At 44.4% G+C, this 19614-nt stretch overlaps 2 protein-coding genes across 3 annotated transcripts in view; both read right to left on the reverse strand.

Annotated features, from left to right (window-relative positions):
* The window catches only part of LOC306914425 (glycogen phosphorylase, muscle form-like), a 37321-nt gene extending 26494 nt beyond the window's left edge, over nt 1-10827 (reverse strand). Inside the window, exons 1-3 of one of the 2 annotated variants that reach the window (XM_079491429.1) lie at nt 10439-10827; nt 4592-4693; nt 2761-2839 (exon numbers count right to left, since the gene is read on the reverse strand). In XM_079491429.1, coding sequence (XP_079347555.1) covers nt 2761-2839; nt 4592-4693; nt 10439-10681 — 424 coding nt within the window. In that variant the 5' untranslated portion in view covers nt 10682-10827. Of the gene's footprint in view, nt 1-2760; nt 2840-4261; nt 4270-4591; nt 4694-10438 lie in introns of those variants that run through there. The other variant, XM_079491430.1, reaches the window with a different exon arrangement.
* Nucleotides 10828-12898: 2071 nt separating this feature from the next.
* Nucleotides 12899-19614, reverse strand: part of sf1 (splicing factor 1) — a 28410-nt gene continuing 21694 nt past the window's right edge. Inside the window, exons 11-15 of the mRNA XM_079491298.1 lie at nt 19197-19304; nt 18413-18626; nt 17237-17495; nt 16284-16433; nt 12899-15708 (exon numbers count right to left, since the gene is read on the reverse strand). Coding sequence (XP_079347424.1) covers nt 15380-15708; nt 16284-16433; nt 17237-17495; nt 18413-18626; nt 19197-19304 — 1060 coding nt within the window. The 3' untranslated portion in view covers nt 12899-15379. The remainder of the gene's footprint in view (nt 15709-16283; nt 16434-17236; nt 17496-18412; nt 18627-19196; nt 19305-19614) is intronic.

The following is a 19614-nucleotide window of genomic DNA, read 5'->3' on the forward strand; positions in this document are numbered from 1 at the left end:
ATAATAAGGGTAATACTACTACTAATAATAATAATAATAATAATAATAATCATAATAATAATAATAATAATAACATACTCGACTGAATAGTGTTGCACTAAGATGGAGGTGGACTGAAATGGAACAAGAAGTGGAATGGACTGAGAGAGAGAAGGATGATATTATCATAGTGACATTTCAGCTACGTTGGGTTCTGTGCTATGCAGAGAGCAAAAGAAACACACTGGAATGTGTGTTTAAGAAGACAAGTTTATTCTAAAATATTTGAGATGAAGGCAGCTGGGCAGTTGTTATGCTTGTTGAGGCAAAATGCAGGCAAGAAAAAGCTTTTAACTCTTTGAGAGTTTCAAGGATTTCTATATAGTTTTTAGACTTCTCTATGGCAGAATGGCGTTTTTGAATGATTTATTGAAAATTCTCTGCTGTGAATGTGTGACAACGAAAGACCTTCAGAGAAAGCTTGGCTTGTCTGCTTCCAGGAAAAAAATGAACTGAGTTGATAAAATGTTTAGTTGTGGTGTTGGAAGCCATTTAAAAGAGCCTGCATTTACACTGGGTAGTGTTTCTAGGACAACAAAAAAAGTTATGACCGGTTGAAGTTTTATTTTCTAAATAACTTTTTTTCTGCTGGGCGTACATAGCCATGCAATATCTCATTTTAAAGGGTGAGTTGTCTAGTTCAATTAAAATAAAATAAAAAGTTTCTCACATGTACCACTGTAGATATTTTGCCATCTATAAATAGCATGGTCAGTCATGATCAATCTGACCTATCCAGCTAAAAGTCCCCCTAGCTCTGAAATGGAACATCATATAAACTCAATTCTTTTTTGGGGTAAAATTAGACATTCTAACGCACATTTTGATATATACCATGTTTACATAGTCTTACCAGTACCGTGTCTATTCATGCATGTATCTCAAAAACCTGTTGTGAAGAAACAGTTTTGATAAAAAACTCATCCAAGGACATTGTTTTGATATGACTTTGTGCCCATGATATGTATCAAAATATAGACTTGAATGTATACTGTATTATAACAAAAAAATTGGGTTCTTACCATCTACCGCTACAGAGTAAATCACAGTTGAAACTCGCTTAGTCAAACCATAAACCTCAGACTAGTGAACAAAATAGCCATGACAGGTCTAACTCATTGTAAAAGCTTGTCTTTTATTTTTTATGACTACTAACATAATACAATTATAATAAATATTACAGAAAATAAATAGGCCTACATACAAAACAGTTGTCCCCAAACTCCCCAGTGTCCCCAAACCACTGCATTCCAGTTGTTCTTGACGGTGTGTGTGTGTAGGCTAAATTTAAAAAAAACAACAACTGAAATGAATGAATGCATCCGGTTCAGTGTCGGAGAACTCCATCGCAGTCTTGACTCTTCGTCTTCATCATCATCATCCTCCTCCTCCTCCTCATCTGATGCCAGTTCTAAATATATAAAAATAAACATTTAGCTGTAGTCAGCCCGGCCAATAGCCAGTTGGGGGGGGGGACGGGACGTAGGCTATCTGACATCATCGTCATCATCATCATCACACGGAGACACACTAAACAATGTACAATCATGATTGTATACAATATACAATGAATGCAATTATCATGCAAGCTCAGACGTCAATGAAACGTCATACAGATCTTATATAATACGCTACTGTTAGCTTCACTCCCCGTCCCCCCTCCGATCCTTGTAGCAACGTCATCATAACCACGCGTTGCTTCAGTAAACGATGCATGTTTGTTCTCCGTCTTTGTAGACAGTAAATAAAAGGAGCGAACATTACTCTAAAGATCAGATCGCCTATAAGGCACGCTACAATATAAAATACTTGTACTGCCATGCGTGCATGCCTGCTACGATACATTTGTACTGCACCAACCAACCGATCGACACCAACCCCCCCCTCCAGCCCTTAGCCAGCACCAATGCACCGACCAACACCATTAGCCAGCACCTTTGGTGCTGGCTAATGGCTGGGGGCCATCGTGGTGAGTCATTCTGGCGTCATGATCTGACTAGTAGTAGTAATTATCCAAGCATCTATTTGTAGCGATCATCTTATGATTTCTGATCACTATAGAAGGGCATTTTCTACAATAAGATTACCTCAAAACATTCCGGGTTGATCGTCTTCTTCAATGGTTTCCCGGTATAGCTCATCGGACGACGATGGGGAGACAATGAAAAAAGGAGGGAGGGAGCAGCGAGTCTCGCTGTAAGCACTGGACCAGGGCTACTCCGCCTGGAGAAGGCGACTGGGACGCGTATGGATCAATACTACTACCACAAAACTCGCTCAAATAAATAGTACTGCTTTCAACTTTTTCTGCTAGAAAATCGCTCGGGCGAGACGGCAAACAGGCAAAACAATGAAAACTATGAAGACTCCCTCTGCCCCCACTGTTTACAGGGGGTGGGACCAGCTTCCAATGGCAACACGTACACGTGTGTCACGTGACACGGGTTTTCTGGGTAATGTAGTTGGAATATAAGCTCAGGAATTTAAACAGCGCTTCGGAGCATATTAATATGTTTAGATTCATCAAAAACTGTGAAGACGCCAATTGGCGTCATTGATCATTTACGGAATTCTGATGAAGACGCCAATTGGCGTCTTTCATCTTCTAAGGGTTAAGGGCTTTTTCGCCGCACGGTAAATGGAGGCGACTGGCGCTTCTAATTAATTTTCAATGAGGGGCCAGCGTTCAGGTATGGAGGAGGTGTGGGTGATCTGACTCACCGGCCAGACGTCCCAGACCACCGTTCCCCAGACCAGCATCCTCCTCGATGTCCTGCAGTTCTTCCATGTCCAGACCCAGCTGATGGAGAGAGAAGACATTATAATGAACAGTTCTTCCATGTCCAGACCCAGCTGATGGAGAGAGAAGACATTATAATGAACAGTTCTTCTGCATGTCCAGACCCAGCTGGTGGAGAGAGAAGACATTATAATGAACAGTTCTTCTGCATGTCCAGACCCAGCTGATGGAGAGAGAATACATTATAATGAACAGTTCTTCATGTCCAGACCCAGCTGATTGAGAGAGAAGACATTATATAAACAGTTCTTCATGTCCAGACCCAGCTGATGGAGAGAGAAGACATTATAATGAACAGTTCTTCATGTCCAGACCCAGCTGATGGAGAGAGAAGACATTATAATGAACAGTTCTTCTGCATGTTCAGACCCAGCTGATTGAGAGGGAAGACATTATATAAACAGTTCTTCATGTCCAGACCCAGCTGATGGAGAGAGAAGACATTATAATGAACAGTTCTTCATGTCCAGACCCAGCTGATTTGAGAGAACACACATTATAGGCCTACCACTGAGAATGGCACAAGCTATCGCTGGGTCTTACACATAATTTATTGTTCCACTGTATGATTGCTCTGAGTAGTTTACATTTTTAAAAATAAATATTTTCTATCAATACCACACCCCACGAAGCCTTGGCTTGAACTCATTGTTGAGTCCTCCCATTCCTGAGCCAATCATTTGATGACGGGTCTCATTTGAGACTTTAGGAGTCTCCTGCTGGAGACAGCGCTGGTCATCAAATTATTGGCTTCAGGAATGTGACAAAAGCAAAAGAATCTCAATGAGTTCAGGGATTCATGTTTTGGGCGAACTACTACTTTTAAGTATTGGGATATGAAATTATTAAAGTTTAAATACACCAAAAACAGAAGAAGTTTTCAAAACATAAAACCTGTTTATGTGGAATGAACACGGTCCAATTACAGACAGGACAACATTCTAATTCATTCACAGAAATAAGTTGCATAAAGGTCAGTTTTTTCTTCTTTTTTTAACTCAGGCTTTTTCGGTCTTCAGGTCTAACATTCTGGTAATTATTAGTTAGGGTAGGGTAGGGTAGGGTTTACATTTTCGGGCCCATTGAGAAGGGTTAGGGAGCATAAGAGCAAAGTGTTGGTCACCTGGTAAGTGACCTCGTCACAGGGTTAGGGAGCATCAGAGCCGTCTAATAGAAGAGTTGCGATATTGAGGGGGCAGAAAACGGCCTGGTCATGTGGTTCATGTACTCGCGCGAGCCCATAGACTCCAATGCATTCCGTAAACTTCCGGTTGTCCCTATGTGGAGCCTTCAATTAGGGACAAACTAATAGAAGTCTATGTAGAAGAGCCGCCATTGGACTGGCACCATGGAGTGAATGGAGTTTGCGTAACTCTGTATACTCTATGGCTCTGGGGAGCATAAAAGCACAGTGTTGTTCACCTGGTAAGTGGCCTCGTCACAGCGTTAGGGAGCATAAGAGCAAAGTGTTGGTCACCTGGTAAGTGGCCTCGTCACAGTGTTAGGGAGCATAAGAGCAAAGTGTTGGTCACCTGGTAAGTGGGCTCGTCACAGCATTAGGGAGCATAAGAGCAAAGTGTTGGTCACCTGGTAAGTGGCCTCGTCACAGTGTTAGGGAGCATAAGAGCAAAGTGTTGGTCACCTGGTAAGTGGCCTCGTCACAGGGTTAGGGAGCATAAGAGCAAAGTGTTGGTCACCTGGTAAGTGGCCTCGTCACAGGGTTAGGGAGCATAAGAGCACAGTGTTGTTCACCTGGTAAGTGGCCTCATCACAGGCGTTTTCCAGAGCGAGGTTAACCATGGTGTTCTGGAGGGTTCTGCCCATGTAGAACTCTAGAGAGAGGTAGTACACACGCTGTGGAGACAGAGAACACACACACACACACACACCAACTTGTTAGAAACTCCCTAGAAACTGGGTTGATTTAACACAGCTATTACACAATCCTATGGGAAGAAGGATTCAATAAAGAGGATTGTGGAAATATTGCTATTACTGGTGTGTGACATTGGCGCGCAACCAAGTATAAGTGAAGCTTTAGATTTAGAATTGGTATGTGGGCACTCGGGTGGGGGTTTGAATCCGGCACAAGAGTCTATATGAATACCATTGGCCCGCGTTCGGGGAAGGACAGCTGGGCAGGGAGGGTGATGCGATACGTCCTCCCAGTGGGGGATCCTCACTGGCAGGTGAGTCAGTAGGATACAACAGCAGTTGTGGGGTGGAATCAAATGCCATACATAACGACTACATTTTTTCCTCCTATGCCCAGCTGTGTGTACCACATTTGTGATGATTTGATTGGCTGAGCACGGAATGTGATGTATGATGATGTACGATGATAAGAGCGCCCCTCCCTTCACACAGGTTGGGGGTCATTTTAAATAAAATGTTGGTCATTTTAAATAAAATGACCCCCAACGCTGAGTTATGGGTGAGGAGTACCACTGGTTTAGTATATCTGTTCTGTATATCCAGGAATTGACTTGAAACATTGTGACTACATATAACTCTATGTCCATGTTATGATCTTGAACTCTAATCAGGGTGCACCGTGCACTGAAGGTGTGGCTTTGTTGACACACGTTCCCGTTGGTAAACAACTAAATCTATTCTTTGTATTTTTCATGTGTATGTTCAGTTAGCCATTCATGTTGATACAGGTCTGGAACCTCCTCGCCAAGTCCCACTCCTGTGTATTTATGAACTCTTCTACCTCTACTTAACCAGTCAAGGTCAAGGTCAAAGTGAACTTTTATTGTCCACAAGGGAAATCCGTGGTTTGGTCTTCAGACAGAAGGTGGTATCAGGTGTAGCATGCCCTCTATTCCTGTCCTCGTTGACTCACAGTGACACTGCATCGCTAACCCTTCTACACAACAACACCCAAACTCATTGACCCTAGGCAGTGACAAAACACCCAGATTTCTACAAACACATCAAGCATCGACCCTAGCCCTGGTCCAGTGCGTTAGCGAGTTCTCTCCAACACCCTGGACCAATGGCTACATTGTGGTGCATGTGTTTGGTCCGACGTTCGAACAGTCCTACAGTCATGAGGCCGACACCCTACCCAAAACCTAACCTCACAGGAAGCCACGGGTTAGTTGTAACTTGTAACCTGCCACGCATGTCAGGAGCCACGGGTTAGTTGTAACCTGCCACGCATGTTGGGAGCGACGGGTTAGTTTTAAGTTAACCCACCGCAGGTTAGTTTTTATCTGCCACGCATGTCGGGAGCCATGGGTTAGTTGTAACCGGCCGCGCATGTCGGGAGCGACGTTGTTGTCGAACTAATGCCTGTCGGACTGTTAGACATACTAACAGTCCGACAGGCATTAGTTCGACAACACCGTCTCCATGTGTTAGTATGTCTAACACATGGAGTCTAAGTATGTCTGTTAGTATGTCTAACAAACGTATGCACCCGCTACGTTGTTGACCCTAGCAGTGACAAAGCAACATGCTCCAAGTCAATGTCGAATCGATGCAAGCTCTCTCTCTCTCTCACCATAAAGTATAAACACTCTTAGACGTAATGCCATTACTCTGTGGTTGTGTACTGTATGCGTCAAACAATGTGACGTACTCTCACTTACTTCACTTTGGAAATATTAACTTATTGGACACAAGTTGAGGAGTTCACGTAGGAAAGCCTCATTAGGCCCACTGGCAGAGCCTGGCCCAGGTGAAAGGAGTTGGCCTCATTAGGCCCACTGGCAGAGCCTGACCAGAGCCTTTTGTGGTGGTTCTGGAGAACCGTGGGTCCGACCGACTAGATTTACGGTTCTCGAGTTACGTGCATTACAACCGTACACACACGTACGCACACACGTACGTACGCACATACGCACGCAGAGATGTGGCGCATTATATAGTAGATGCACAGCACATCAATCTTTAACTGCTGAATACGGGATATCCCGTATTTCAAATTAGATCCGTTGTACGCCTCCGTCACCCCCAGCACCAGGATTTTTTGCACACAGCCCCCATAGAGCTGCATTCAAAGTAGGATCTTCTCTGGCCATTACCTCTCAAACTACGAGCGCTGTCCGTGGTTTTGAAAAAAACATCCAATGTTCGGATGTGATTTTTCACCCGCTGGCGAATGGCGATCGACATATTACTGTTTGTGGCGAAAGGTAAACATCGTACGGTACTGCTAGCATTAGCCGCTTCTTCTTCTCTCAATCTGCGAGGCCGGGAAACCGGATGTAAATGACTAGAAATCAAATCTCTTCATTTCAGTCAGCAGGATTTAACTACCTCCCAGACCACTAGGTGGCAGTCAAAGATTAAATTGACCCTTCAACATATTTTTTTATGCCCATCAGGCTGTGTAGCAATTGTAGATATATCGGTCCTTAAAAGTAATACAACATAAAATCAAATACAAAATAATAATAATGATTGAATCTATTTATTTCTTTTTTCTTAAATTTTTATCCCACAATTTTGTAACCCATTTTTTCACCCAGTGTCAATTATCTAATGTAATCCTGGGCGCTACACTTCCTCTGCCAACCTGGGGAGGCAGCGGACTGACCTCATGCTTCCTTCTATGCATGATGAGTCCAAACTGCTTCTTTTCACCTGACAAGGGAGAGTTACCCCGACCGGACCGGACTGGCCAGGGGGAGGTAGTTTAGAGACTAGGATTACTGCATGTTTTTGTGAAGGTACCCATACAGGGGACACGGGGAGAACATGCAAACTCCACACAGAAAGGCCCTTTTGCCAACCCCACCTTGGGTATGAGCACTGATAATGCGGAGGAGGGAACACGCCCCCGGCGTCCACAGCGTCCCCAGCGAACCCAGGACCTTCTAGCTGTGAGGCGACAGCACTACCGACTTGACTCTATTTATAATGCACTTCTACATTTGAACAAATCTCAAATTGCAAAAGAAAAGTGCTTAAAAGAAAATGGGGCCCAGTATTCTGGTTACCACAGGGAATTAAATAATGGCTGTCATTCATTGAATAGAACCATCATCCCATTGATGAACACAATGCGATTTTGAGCATCACGACGACAGATCAACATGTTGCCTCTTTTGGGTGGAAACCTCATACGTCCAAAACTGTTGCTTTTCTGGATTCTAATTCAAAAGTAGCAGATCTACAAGCATAAAACGTGTCGGCGGCGCGATGAATCAATTAGCTACCTGGACAGTAAAGTGCCGATCATCTATTAGTGCTGCACGATTCTTGCTCAAGTGTGAATCTCGGCTTTCCTCCACAATAATTGAGATCACGATTCTCATACGATTCTCGTTTAACATATTGGTCTTTAGTATGTTGCTAACATTACACACAACTACTGTGGCTTTAAACAGACAACATCAAAGTGCTTGGCTTAATCCTCTCTTAAAGTCTCTCTCCTGTAGCAAAAACATAAGAGTGACTAAAATGAATTGAACAGTCAACTAGTGCTGCACGATTCTTCGCATATAGGTGCCTGAATCTAGATCACAATATTATGTTTGATTAATTGTACAGCATGAGTAACATACATTTATTCATCAATTTCATTCATCCACCCATCCATCCACTGCACGCACACTCACACGCACACAGTGTGACGTGCATGGCCATGCCTCCCTGCTGCTCTGGTACACAGTGTCCTAGGCATGCATCCATCCCATCCATCCATACGTGCTGGATGCAGTATGCTGCTGCAGCATCTCATACCAACGCACTTCTTCACACACAGCTAATGATCATTCTTTCTGAACCAAGAATATACATTCAGAAGCTTCTAATTGGCATGCATTTCACAGATAATAATATAGAAACTTAAAAGCAGCAAAAAATATATATGGTTGTCCAAAGATAATGACAAATAAGAAAACAGTGCAGCATATCTCAGAAGGCTTTTTTATGTAATTTGGCCGTGTTGGATTAAATTATGAAAGGAGGGGAGGGGGAGGATATCCCATTCTCCTATCCTGTTACATATCTGGGGTCCATAGCGTTAAGGACCTCTAACGCTATGGGCCAGAGCTACCTGTTACACAACATCCATGCATTATTTAACAACCAGTTGATGCCACTGCACTCTGTCTGTACTTCAGTCAACAACAATCTGCTTAGTCCAACCCTCGTTTTTTCCATCATCAAATAGAAGACCGATTGTACAAAATGCCTTCTAAAATCACTAGTTCTCACACTTTCAAGATTCTTCAAATATGCTCAACAACAGCAGATGTACAAGCTCGCAAAGCAGCACAAAGTGACTTGCCGTGAGCTTGTAGATCTGCTATTCTTTTTCAATATGTGATTAGTACGTGTGTCTGTGTACTGTATGTGCATGTGCATGTGCATGTGCATGTGCGTGTGCGTGTGTATGTGTGTGTGTGTGTGTGTGTGTGTGTATACCGTATAAGGACATTTTAAGTGGATGCGGGCATTGCAGAGACAAGGTTAGGGTAGCGACACACTCTCTGACATATTATGTAACCAAGAGGAATGTCAAATTCATTCCCCCAGAGAGAGAGAGAGAGAGAGAGAGAGAGAGAGAGAGAGAGAGAGAGAGAGAGAGAGAGAGAGAGACCAGAGCCCAGGCAACAGCCTGCTTGGTCAGTGGCTGCAACAGTAATACAAGTTCTATAAAACAATAGCCTACATGTAGTTAATAAAATGTGATGGGTGCTCTTATTTATCATTGTACATAATCATGACATAAAATAGACAGCTATGTCTATTGTATTTGATCAGACACTATGACATATTCATTGTCATTGTCAATGGGAATTTCATGTTTGTGCAGGACAAAGTTTGTTGACAAACCAAAAGCCCCTCAATAACATTTATATAACCATAAAAGGAAAATCAAAACCATAGATGATCAGGATTCATTGATAGTGCACCATAATAACCAAGTAGGAGGGGAAACCCGCACTCCCTCCCCCCACATACACATACACACACACACACACACACACACACACACACACACACACACACACACACACACACACACACTCCCTCACACTCAAACAAGTGCGTGCGTGCGTGCACCATGGCGTACGTGCACTGCGGAGCAGCAAGTTAGTGCGGCGGACCTGCTGTGTGCACGTGCACGTCTCGTGCACATGCATGATGCATGCATGAGATCGATCGCAAGCAAGCATCATGCAACATACCATGATGCATGCATGCGTGCTTGATGCTGCGCTCATGCAGCCTGCATGATGCATAATGCAGGTAGGATGGGTGGGTGTGTGCGTGCGCGCGCGTGTGTGTGTACGTGCAGACTGCCGAAGGGGGGCGTGGCACACTGGTACTCTGCACTGATATGACTGCGGAAACCAGGGAGGGAAGGAAGCCCCAAAACAGCAGACAATAGCAGCCCACAATGAGTTCAGTGAGCTTGTAGATCTGCTATTTCCCCAATGTTGTACCCAAATCATCAGCCTCTAGAGTTGCGGGAAGATGATGCGTAAAAATTCGCATAATGATGATGTGTTTCATAATTAATCATGATTGATGCTAGCCCTGAAACATGACTGTCATAGACGTCCCAAAAGCAGAAAAGGATAAACCAAGGAAGGAGGTCCCAAAGGGGGGTCTTGTTTAGGGGGTCTTTCTTACTTTGGGGTCTTTCTCGTAGTAGTGCTGCTGCGTGCGGATCCAGCGGCCCACCAGGTGGTCCCTGACGGTGTTGGCCAGCGCGAAGTAGTAGTCCCGTCGCGTGGCGACATTGCGGTCCTTGGCCAGTGTGAAGTGCAGGTGGCGGTTGAAGTTGGTCTTCAGGTCGGCCACGTTCTCCACGCCGGCCAGTCCGCGCACCGAGATCTGCTTCCTCCTGTCCTGGTCCGTCAGAGGCTTAGGCATCTTGGACGGATAGGGGTTGATGATGATCACACCAAAAAAAAGGGTTTTTTAAAATGGGGACAGATCGATGAATAAGGTGTGTGGACTGGAGAATCTGGGGATGGATGTACTCTGCGGTTGGGTTGATGGCTGAGACACTACAGCGGTTGAGCTGAGCTTAGCAGTAATGGTCCACTGGCTGCCTGTATATATAAGCTTCAGTGTCTGTGTGTCTGTCGGGCATCACCGCCAGGGGGCGGGGCTGGCTGCTGGCTGGCTGGAGAGAGGCCACGTGACCAGCCAACATGACACAATGTAGCTAGTCGACCTGCAACAATAATAATTCAAAATAATTGTATGATACAATAAAAATAGGTTTTTTTGTAGTAGTATTACTACTACTACTATACTACTACTACTACAACACGACTAGCCTACTACTAATAATATCAATCTATGATATTGTAATCTTATTTTAAAATTCTACTGACCAGATTCAAACCTATTACTTTTGTCTTTTACCCTTGTTAAATGTTTTGCATTTATGTGAATTTTTGAGTGGTGCAACAACCACTCCTATACACAGTGTGTGTGTGTGTGTGTGTGTGTGTGTGTGTGTGTCCGTGTCCGAGCACAGAAATAGCATATTGTCACCACCAAGTGTCACTGTTGTGCAGCCTAACACACAGACACAGAGGTCAAGGAGGAGAGCTTGTACAGTACAGTGCAGTACACTACAGCACCACTCACTTCAGACGGGTCTTATTTTTATTTTGTATGTAAAGCACTTTGAACTGCACTTGTCTGAAAGGTGCTCTATAAATAAAGATTATTATCAATCTACTATATATCTAACAGTATATATAATTCTATATCTATATACCGGTACCAGTAAGACACCCTGAGGGCGAGAAGCGACCTCGCACACATCCGTGGGGGGAAGGATCAACATATGGAATGTCATAAAAAGGTCAGCTCCATATATGGAGCTCTAAGGGTTTGAGGTCAGATGTAGAGTTGCTGGCCGGCTCCATATATGCAGATCAAGGTGATGATCCAGTCTTCTCCATGTATGGTTATCCAGGGTTAGATGCAGGTCAGTGTCGTGATCTTCATATATGGAGATCTAAGGGTCTTTATGATGTCACATGTCACGACGCGTGACCATATATGGAGATGTAATGTCACGAGGCGTGACCATATATGGAGACGTGATGTCACGATGTGTGACCATATATGGAGACGTGATGTCACGATGTGTGACCATATATGGAGACGTGATGTCACCATGCGTGACCATATATGGAGACGTGATGTCATGAGGCATGACCATATATGGACTCATGACATTACGTCTCCATATATGGTCATGCCTCATGACTCATGACCATAATGGAGAGGCATGGGTGATGGACGGGAGACGCAGCGGTTATCATAGTAAATGCAACCTACGGTCCGAACAAGCTCCTATAACACGTTGGTGTGCGAGTGTGTGTGTGTGTGGGGGGGGGGGGGGGCAGTCTGCCCCACACACACACACACACACACACTGGCCACATTGACATGGAGGCCAAACGTTTGGGCTGTTATTCAGCCTTCGGTGACGCTGATGAAAAAAAATTACTTTGCGTTTGCACCAAAAGTAGCAGATCCACAAGCTCAAAGCGCGAGCACAGAGCAACACGTTTTGTACGAGCTTAACACGACCTTGTAGATCTGCTGCTTTTGCCATTTTATAATTCCTGAATCCTGAAAAGTAACAGTTTTTGGACATAAGGTTCCCACCCAACAGAGATTTACTCCATCATCAGCCACGGAAAGGAGAACCGTTCCATATGATCCTCCTAAAACAGCGGAGTTGGAACAAAAACAGGATTTGTGACACAGCGAGGTTATGTAACATGTCTGAATAAAAGCTAAAACCATTATATTCAAGACACACCTCCTTTAAATTAGACAGGCTTCAGGCTGCAATCCGCTGAATGCATTGCTGTCCGTTTGCCCGGGAAACCTCCGTAAAGGCCAAAAAAGACCCTTTAGCCGAGAGAGAGATGAAGCAGAAAATGTTGAAGACGACTACCCTATAGGGCCTATATTTAGCAGGCGTTTTGACCGGATCACAGTGAATGAGAAACAATGAACGGGTCTCTCTGCACATTGGAGACAGAGGTACAATGAAGGGGTCTCTCTGCACACTGATGGACAGAGGTACAATGAAGGGGACTCTGCACACTGAAGGACAGACCGAGGGGGGAATTAAGACGTTTAATGGTTTCCAAGCAAGATTTTCAACAGCTAGTGTCAAGGCCAGAAGAACCAACACAAAAACAGGGGGGCACCACAGACCAAATTCCAAAAATAGAGTAAAAATACTATGTCTAACCTTACCTAATTTTACATTTGATTCTCCTATGCTAAACCGTGGGTATAGAAAATAAAACAAGAATGTCAGTAATGGTCAGAGCAACAGAAACACTGCAGAGATCTCCATAGAGATCTCCATAGAGCAGACAAACCTAGAGACTCAAAGGTTCATTTGTATACCGTCACACGACGGCGTTGCTTACCGGGGGAGGGGAAAAAAGCTGATCTACAAACTTGACGACGCATGGCGATGCCACAGCGTCGTTACCTTGTAGATCAGCTCTTCGAGAAGCAATGCTGTTTAAATATTATGCTTCAGTATTCAAGTAGTGCCAAGATGACACAACGGTCGATTTATGCTTTTGCACGGCAAGTGTCTCACGACTGAAGTGGCGTCAGAGACCAACTAAATGGAGGACTTCCACATCCGATGACACAACGGTCTGCTACACGATACGTCTGTGCAGACAGACACCTTCGTCGCAAAACCACTCTGGTTTGGGAAAGCGAAGTTAAGCCTTAGTTAAGACTTACTGTACATTCACGTTTTGTGTGGCCACATTGCCATGCGAGTGGCAGACGCAGACAGTATAGGTACTTTCAGACGGGAATCGATTAACGCAGAGCATCGCAGACGTTGTCGCCTGGATCAGCGACAGGTCTGCTCATGAGGAGCGAGACAACGCAAGTGTAAAAAAATAAAGCTAAACACAATCCAGGTCAGTCGCGGGCGTGTGCACGAAACGAGCATGTCCGCGACATTTTCACGGGACTGCGCCCACGTAAATACGCTTGCGTAGTCGCGTGTTCTCTGCGCGTACAAAAGAAAAACGCAGGTGTCTTTGAAAATGAATTACTAGTCGCGTCAATCGCTGCCCAACTGAAAAGGGCTTTAGAAGAATGTGGTGAGATGTGAGACACTCGTGGCTCAAAAGCATAAAAACTGACCTTAAGCCTGCACTAAAACAACATATTCCTTACTTACGAGCTGAATGACTGCATGACAAAGTTTATTCGGTAGAATGATAGATAGATATACAGGCCAATGACACTAAAGAAAAGATACTCAAAACCTTCTTTAAAACGGCCGGCAACAACGATTACAAAACAAAAACCGGGGGAGTTTGTTTGCCGACCAGGAACTGAGCGATGATACACACACACACTTCACAATCTCGTTCAAGTTTTTACAAAAATATTCATCTCATTCAAATCAAAGCTACTTTAAATGGACCACAAAACAGAACAGGTGAGCTTAGTATGTGAACCAGGAACATGCAAAAATAATAATAATTAAACATTGATCTGAGCTCCATTAGCCCGATCGATCAACGTTTAAGATCAAAGATGAAAAGAAAAGCAATATACAGTTTATTCATCAAGTGGAACAACAAAAAAAAAGGTGTTCAGCAAAAACGTGGCAGCTATTTGAGGATTTATTTTCGTTTTGGATAGAAGCAAAGATGATCATCGTTCGACACGCAGAAAGAGAGCTGTCTTTAGACCCTTTTAACGAACTTTTAAAAACAACAAAAACAAATTAAGTTATAGGCTAATTTACAAATTCAACTACACAATCCTTTCATTGTTTTTGCGGGTGTCTTCCAAGAAAAAAACAAAACAATGCCAAGGACCGGTAATAAAAAGTAAAGCACAGGTTATTATCATATGTATTTGATTGAGCAGACGTGGAATAATAATAACAAATCTGATTAAATAAATCTGATCCGGTTAATGTGTTGGTGGGCGGGTCCTTGGTGGTTCATGTGTGTAAGATCACCGTTTCTCAACGTCAGGTCCGGGGACCAGTGGAGGTCCAAATGGAAACCTTTGCAGGTCTGCAACTTCTTAACTGTAATAATAAGCACAGAGGACGTTTTTATTTCAAGGACCCCCGGGGTTTGATTTACATTAGGCCATTTTATCTACAAGTAAAGTCCTCAAAGTGTTGATTTTACAGACCCTTTACGGGTCCATTTGGTTTCCAATCATACACTTTTAATAGAGGTGTAACGATACAATGGCTGCATCGATGCATGGTTTTAATTTCAACGCTCCAACTATATAGATATACAGAAAAATAGTGTCGTTTGCCTTTGTATCGAATCATTTTGCAATGCAAATAATCAACTTCATCGGTAGAATCGTATCGCCATAATGAACCAATATCGTCCATGCATCGTCAACCATGTATGGTGATGCGCATATATCGCTGTTAAAAGGCAGTTATGCCCCAACTTTTTAGAATGTATCGTTACACTGCTACTTTATTTTTAACAGACTCGTCGAGGGTCCTCACTCAGGCCAACCGGCGGTCCCCGGACCTTACCGTTGAGAACCCAGCGGGTGGGTTCATTAATTCTGCGGGGGTGGCGGGGGGGGCGCGGGCATGCCGAACGGGGGCATGCCCATGCCCATCATGACGAAGTTGGAGGGGTCCATGGGAGGCGGGGGAGGGGGCGGGGCATACATCATCTGGGCGGAGCCGGGCGGGGGGGGAGGCGGGGGAGGGGGTGCGCCAGGGGGGAGCGGGGGCTGGACGCCCGGTGGAGGGGGCACCCCGCCCCCCATGGGGGGAGGGGGCTGCCCGCCACCACCACCCCCCGAGCCCGAGGACTGCTGTTGATTGGCCTGCTGCTGCCACGGGGGGAGGTTACCGCCCCCGCTGGAGGAGGTGGGCGTGTCTGCAGAGAGAGAGAGAGAGACATCTGGTTAACATGGCGAGAGAGAGACTGCTTATCAAAGAGATTCTATAACAAGTGACAAAACTCCTGTTAACCGAATCCTTGCCAGCATCGACTGCGGTGCTGTGGCAGCAGTGCCAACAGAATGCACTAAAAAGATCTTGTTATAACAATTGATGATGATAGCTGGGAATCATATCTTGAAGCCATACAGTTGCTCCATAACCTCCAGACATAAATTAATTGATCCAATTTAAGGTAGTCCACAAGCTGCATTATTCCTGCACTTAACTACACTCATTGTAATCCCCCTGTTTATGTTCATTGTGTGAAGCACTTTGTAAACTTGTCTTTGAAAAGTGCTATATAAATAAAGTATATTATTATTATTATTATTATTATATAATGGAAATCTGTTCGTTTTCAAATCAAAAAATCAAAAAACCTGTAACGTCTGGTCTAGGACAAAATGGGGATCGGGACCCCGGAATCTGCCATCTGTCGGCCTTTAATCAAACCAGTGAAACAGGCTCTGCTTTTACTGTAAAAACACAGAGCAGTGTGTGTGTGCTTACTCTGTTGCCATGGCAGCGGTGCGCTACTGGTGGGAGGAGGGGGTGGAGCCTGCTGTTGCCATGGCGGCATGGGTCCGGAGGGGGGAGGGGGCTGGCTGCTGGGGGGAGGAGGGGGAGGGGGCATCATGGGCATAGGAGGAGGCAGGAGACCTGGAAACACACACACATTGGTTCACAAGGCAATTTGGTTTCCAAAATGCTTAGTATTGTAGCCTTCGGCGCGCCTCGTTGTTCCATATGTGCCCAAAAAAACTGATATGTATGCTGTCGAGACACGGCATGCATGTTTGTATGTTTGTTCTTTTGGACACCGTCCGTGACGCACATTACTCGTGCTATGTATCTGGGTTAAGAGGCAATGATTGATGTAAACTACTAGATTATAGCAAAGTTGGCAGTTGATAATAATATTGTAGCTCTGTCGGGACTGTTGCACCTGAGAATAGGCTTTATATAAATGCCTACATCGGTGTCCGAGTCATGAGCAAACAATTACCTATTTTCATACTTTCTTCCAAGTCTACTGGGATATCATTGATACAGATGCAGAATTGACCAGAATGTAACCATTGCACAACTTGACTAAAAGCAATAATTATGCTTATTAAACAAGAGATTGAAAGGTGACAATCCAGGCAGTTACATGGATAACAAGTTACATAGATATTTCATATTTTTCTTGCACCGTCCTCTTTGTCATGTACGGTATGTATTAAGAGGTATTTACGCATTGGGGGATGTGGATGAACTAATGACAAAAATAATAATAAGCTAATGGCACGAAAATAAATGTGCATACTTCTTGAAAACAAGAATTAAAAATTCCATCATTTCCACTGCGATACAAGTTGACATGAAGACAATATCCAATCTACAAGCCGCCAACGCATCGCAGTGAGACACGTTGCGAGCTTGTAGATCTGCTATTTTCGGTACAACTCAGTGCTTCCTACCCATTGGGTGTCCGTGCTGCTGGCCCATGGGCGGGGGAGGGGGTTGCATCCAGGGTGGGGGCATGCCGTTGGGGTTAGGAGGCATGGGGGGTCCTCCCATGTTGGACATGGGGGGAGGATAGTTGTGGTGGCCCCCGCCGTGACCCCCGTGACCTCCATGACCTCCCCCGTGACCTCCTCCGTGACCTCCTCCATGGCCCCCGTGCATGCTGTGGAAGTTCCGGTCCGAGTGGCCCGAGTTCATCCAGGGAGGTCGGTTCTGTGGACACGCACACACACATACACGACAGTTTGTCACAGGCCTGTCACAAGTATACATTTTTGGAAAGAAAACAAAATTCTGATGACAATACTTTTTTCAATATGGAATCAAAATGACAAATCAGTCGTGGCTGAGAACTTCAACTTTCAATGTACTTTTTCTTGACATTATACTGTTTAGATACTTTATACTGACAATAGGTTATTGGTTTACTTACAATCCTAGATGAATATTTCTATGCATTTAATGTTTACCTTGCAAGTCGCTCTGGATTAAGAGCGGCTACTAAATGCCTAGATGCTCTTAATCAAGAGTGATTTACAGTAAGCAAGAACAGCACACGGTAATACATCCATCTAACAGTAGATTATCAGTATACATTGAAACTATAAACACTATAAGATGTCAGGTCATCAATGACCTGCCATCAGTCTACATGAGATGCTATCTAAATTACATTTCTAGCCTTCGCATGGCAAGTGCTACGGGCAAAGTCAAAGTCGTACGATTAGTCACAGTTACCGCAGTGAAATTTAGCCTTTGCATGGCAAATGCTACGGGCTAAGGTGGAGTCTGAAGATGAAGAGGTGAGTCTTCAGACTACAAGTCTTCAGATTGTAAATGGGAACTTTAATGTTTAACCCATTCAGGGAACCCCTTTTGGTGTCTTAAGCATGATGTTATACTTTAGCTATTGAAAAATAGCAGATCTACAAGCTCATAGTGTGGCACCGCTTCTGGGGGGGGGGGGGGGCAGCCAAATAACATCATTCTGGGGCTCCTTGACATGAAATAGGTTGAGAACCACTGACGTAGACACATATAGTTCTTCAGAAATCTGTCAGGATTTAGAAGACATTTGTAGAATCTGGTCTCAGTCCTAAATGGGTTAATCCATGTGAACAGATACTGACCGGCGGGGGCTGGTTGTTGTTTCCTCGCGGTCCTCCTCCATGGTTGTTGTGTCCTCCTCCTCCACCCCCAGAGGGGACAGGGGCCTCCCCCAGCTCGGCCATGAGGGACAGGTACTCCTTGTCCATGCGGGCCTTGTCCTGGGCCGATTGGGGAGGCTCCCCATTTCCTCCACCTCCTCCTCCTCCGCCCGAACGCCCGTGAGCTGAAAACGAACTGCAGCACAAACACTTTATTAACCACGTTAAAGCTCTAAAACGTTGCCATACAGTGAACAGCAAAAAAAGGCTCAAGTGTCGCGAGTTTACAGCTATTTTTCATTTTGCCAAGTGAAAACCTGATTTAGACCTTGCGAGTGAACTTCATTCAGTGACTTAGCAATTATTCCACTGAATACTTAGAATCATTTAAATCCTGAATGGTTTTCATCCGACAGACGATATTTAATTTTTTTAAATATCGTCTGTCGGATGAAAACCATTCAGGATTCAAATTCAAAAATTGCAGCTCCAACAAGCTCAAAGTGTGCCGCTACGCACAGCATTTCAAGCTCTTGGATCTGTTAGTTTTAGTTGCTTTTTCTGCCTTGATAGAATAGAGTAGAGTAGACTGACAGGAGATGGGGAGTGACACAGCAACGGTCGTCGGGATATGGTATGGGATTACCAGCCTAGGTTCCCGGACCACAACGCCGGCCGTCAGGGCCGGATCTGCTACGTTTGATGCCTTCGTGTAGCGATAGTAGTATGATCAAGTAAAACCCTAAAGTTTCTCTCATGTGTGTACCTGGTGTATTTGCAGTCAGAAGAGATGTGTCCTGCTCCTCCACACTTGGTGCAGAGTGTCGTGTTGGTGATGCTGCGAGGCTCAGAGTTCTGCCACGGACGCAGGATCCTGAAACACAAAAACACATGAAACTTTACTAATGGCAGATAAAGACACTACAGCCATAGTGAACTCTTTTTTAAATTGATTGAATAGTTTATTTGACAGAAATGTAAAAACAGCAACTAGGTACAATCAAACACTTAGTCCTCACGGTCTTGTTTCCATTTAGGCCCTACTTCTTGTTTTATTGCATCCAAATGACGTGAAGCACATTGGATTGCCTTGTTGAAATGTGCTATAAAAATAAAAGTGCTTTGCTTAAACAATTAGCAAACTATGTAGAATTATGTTTCTAAACCTCCTATGTTCTTGCTGT

Source organism: Electrona antarctica (assembly GCF_951216825.1).
Source record: "Electrona antarctica genome assembly, chromosome: 21".
Lineage (NCBI taxonomy): Eukaryota > Metazoa > Chordata > Actinopteri > Myctophiformes > Myctophidae > Electrona > Electrona antarctica.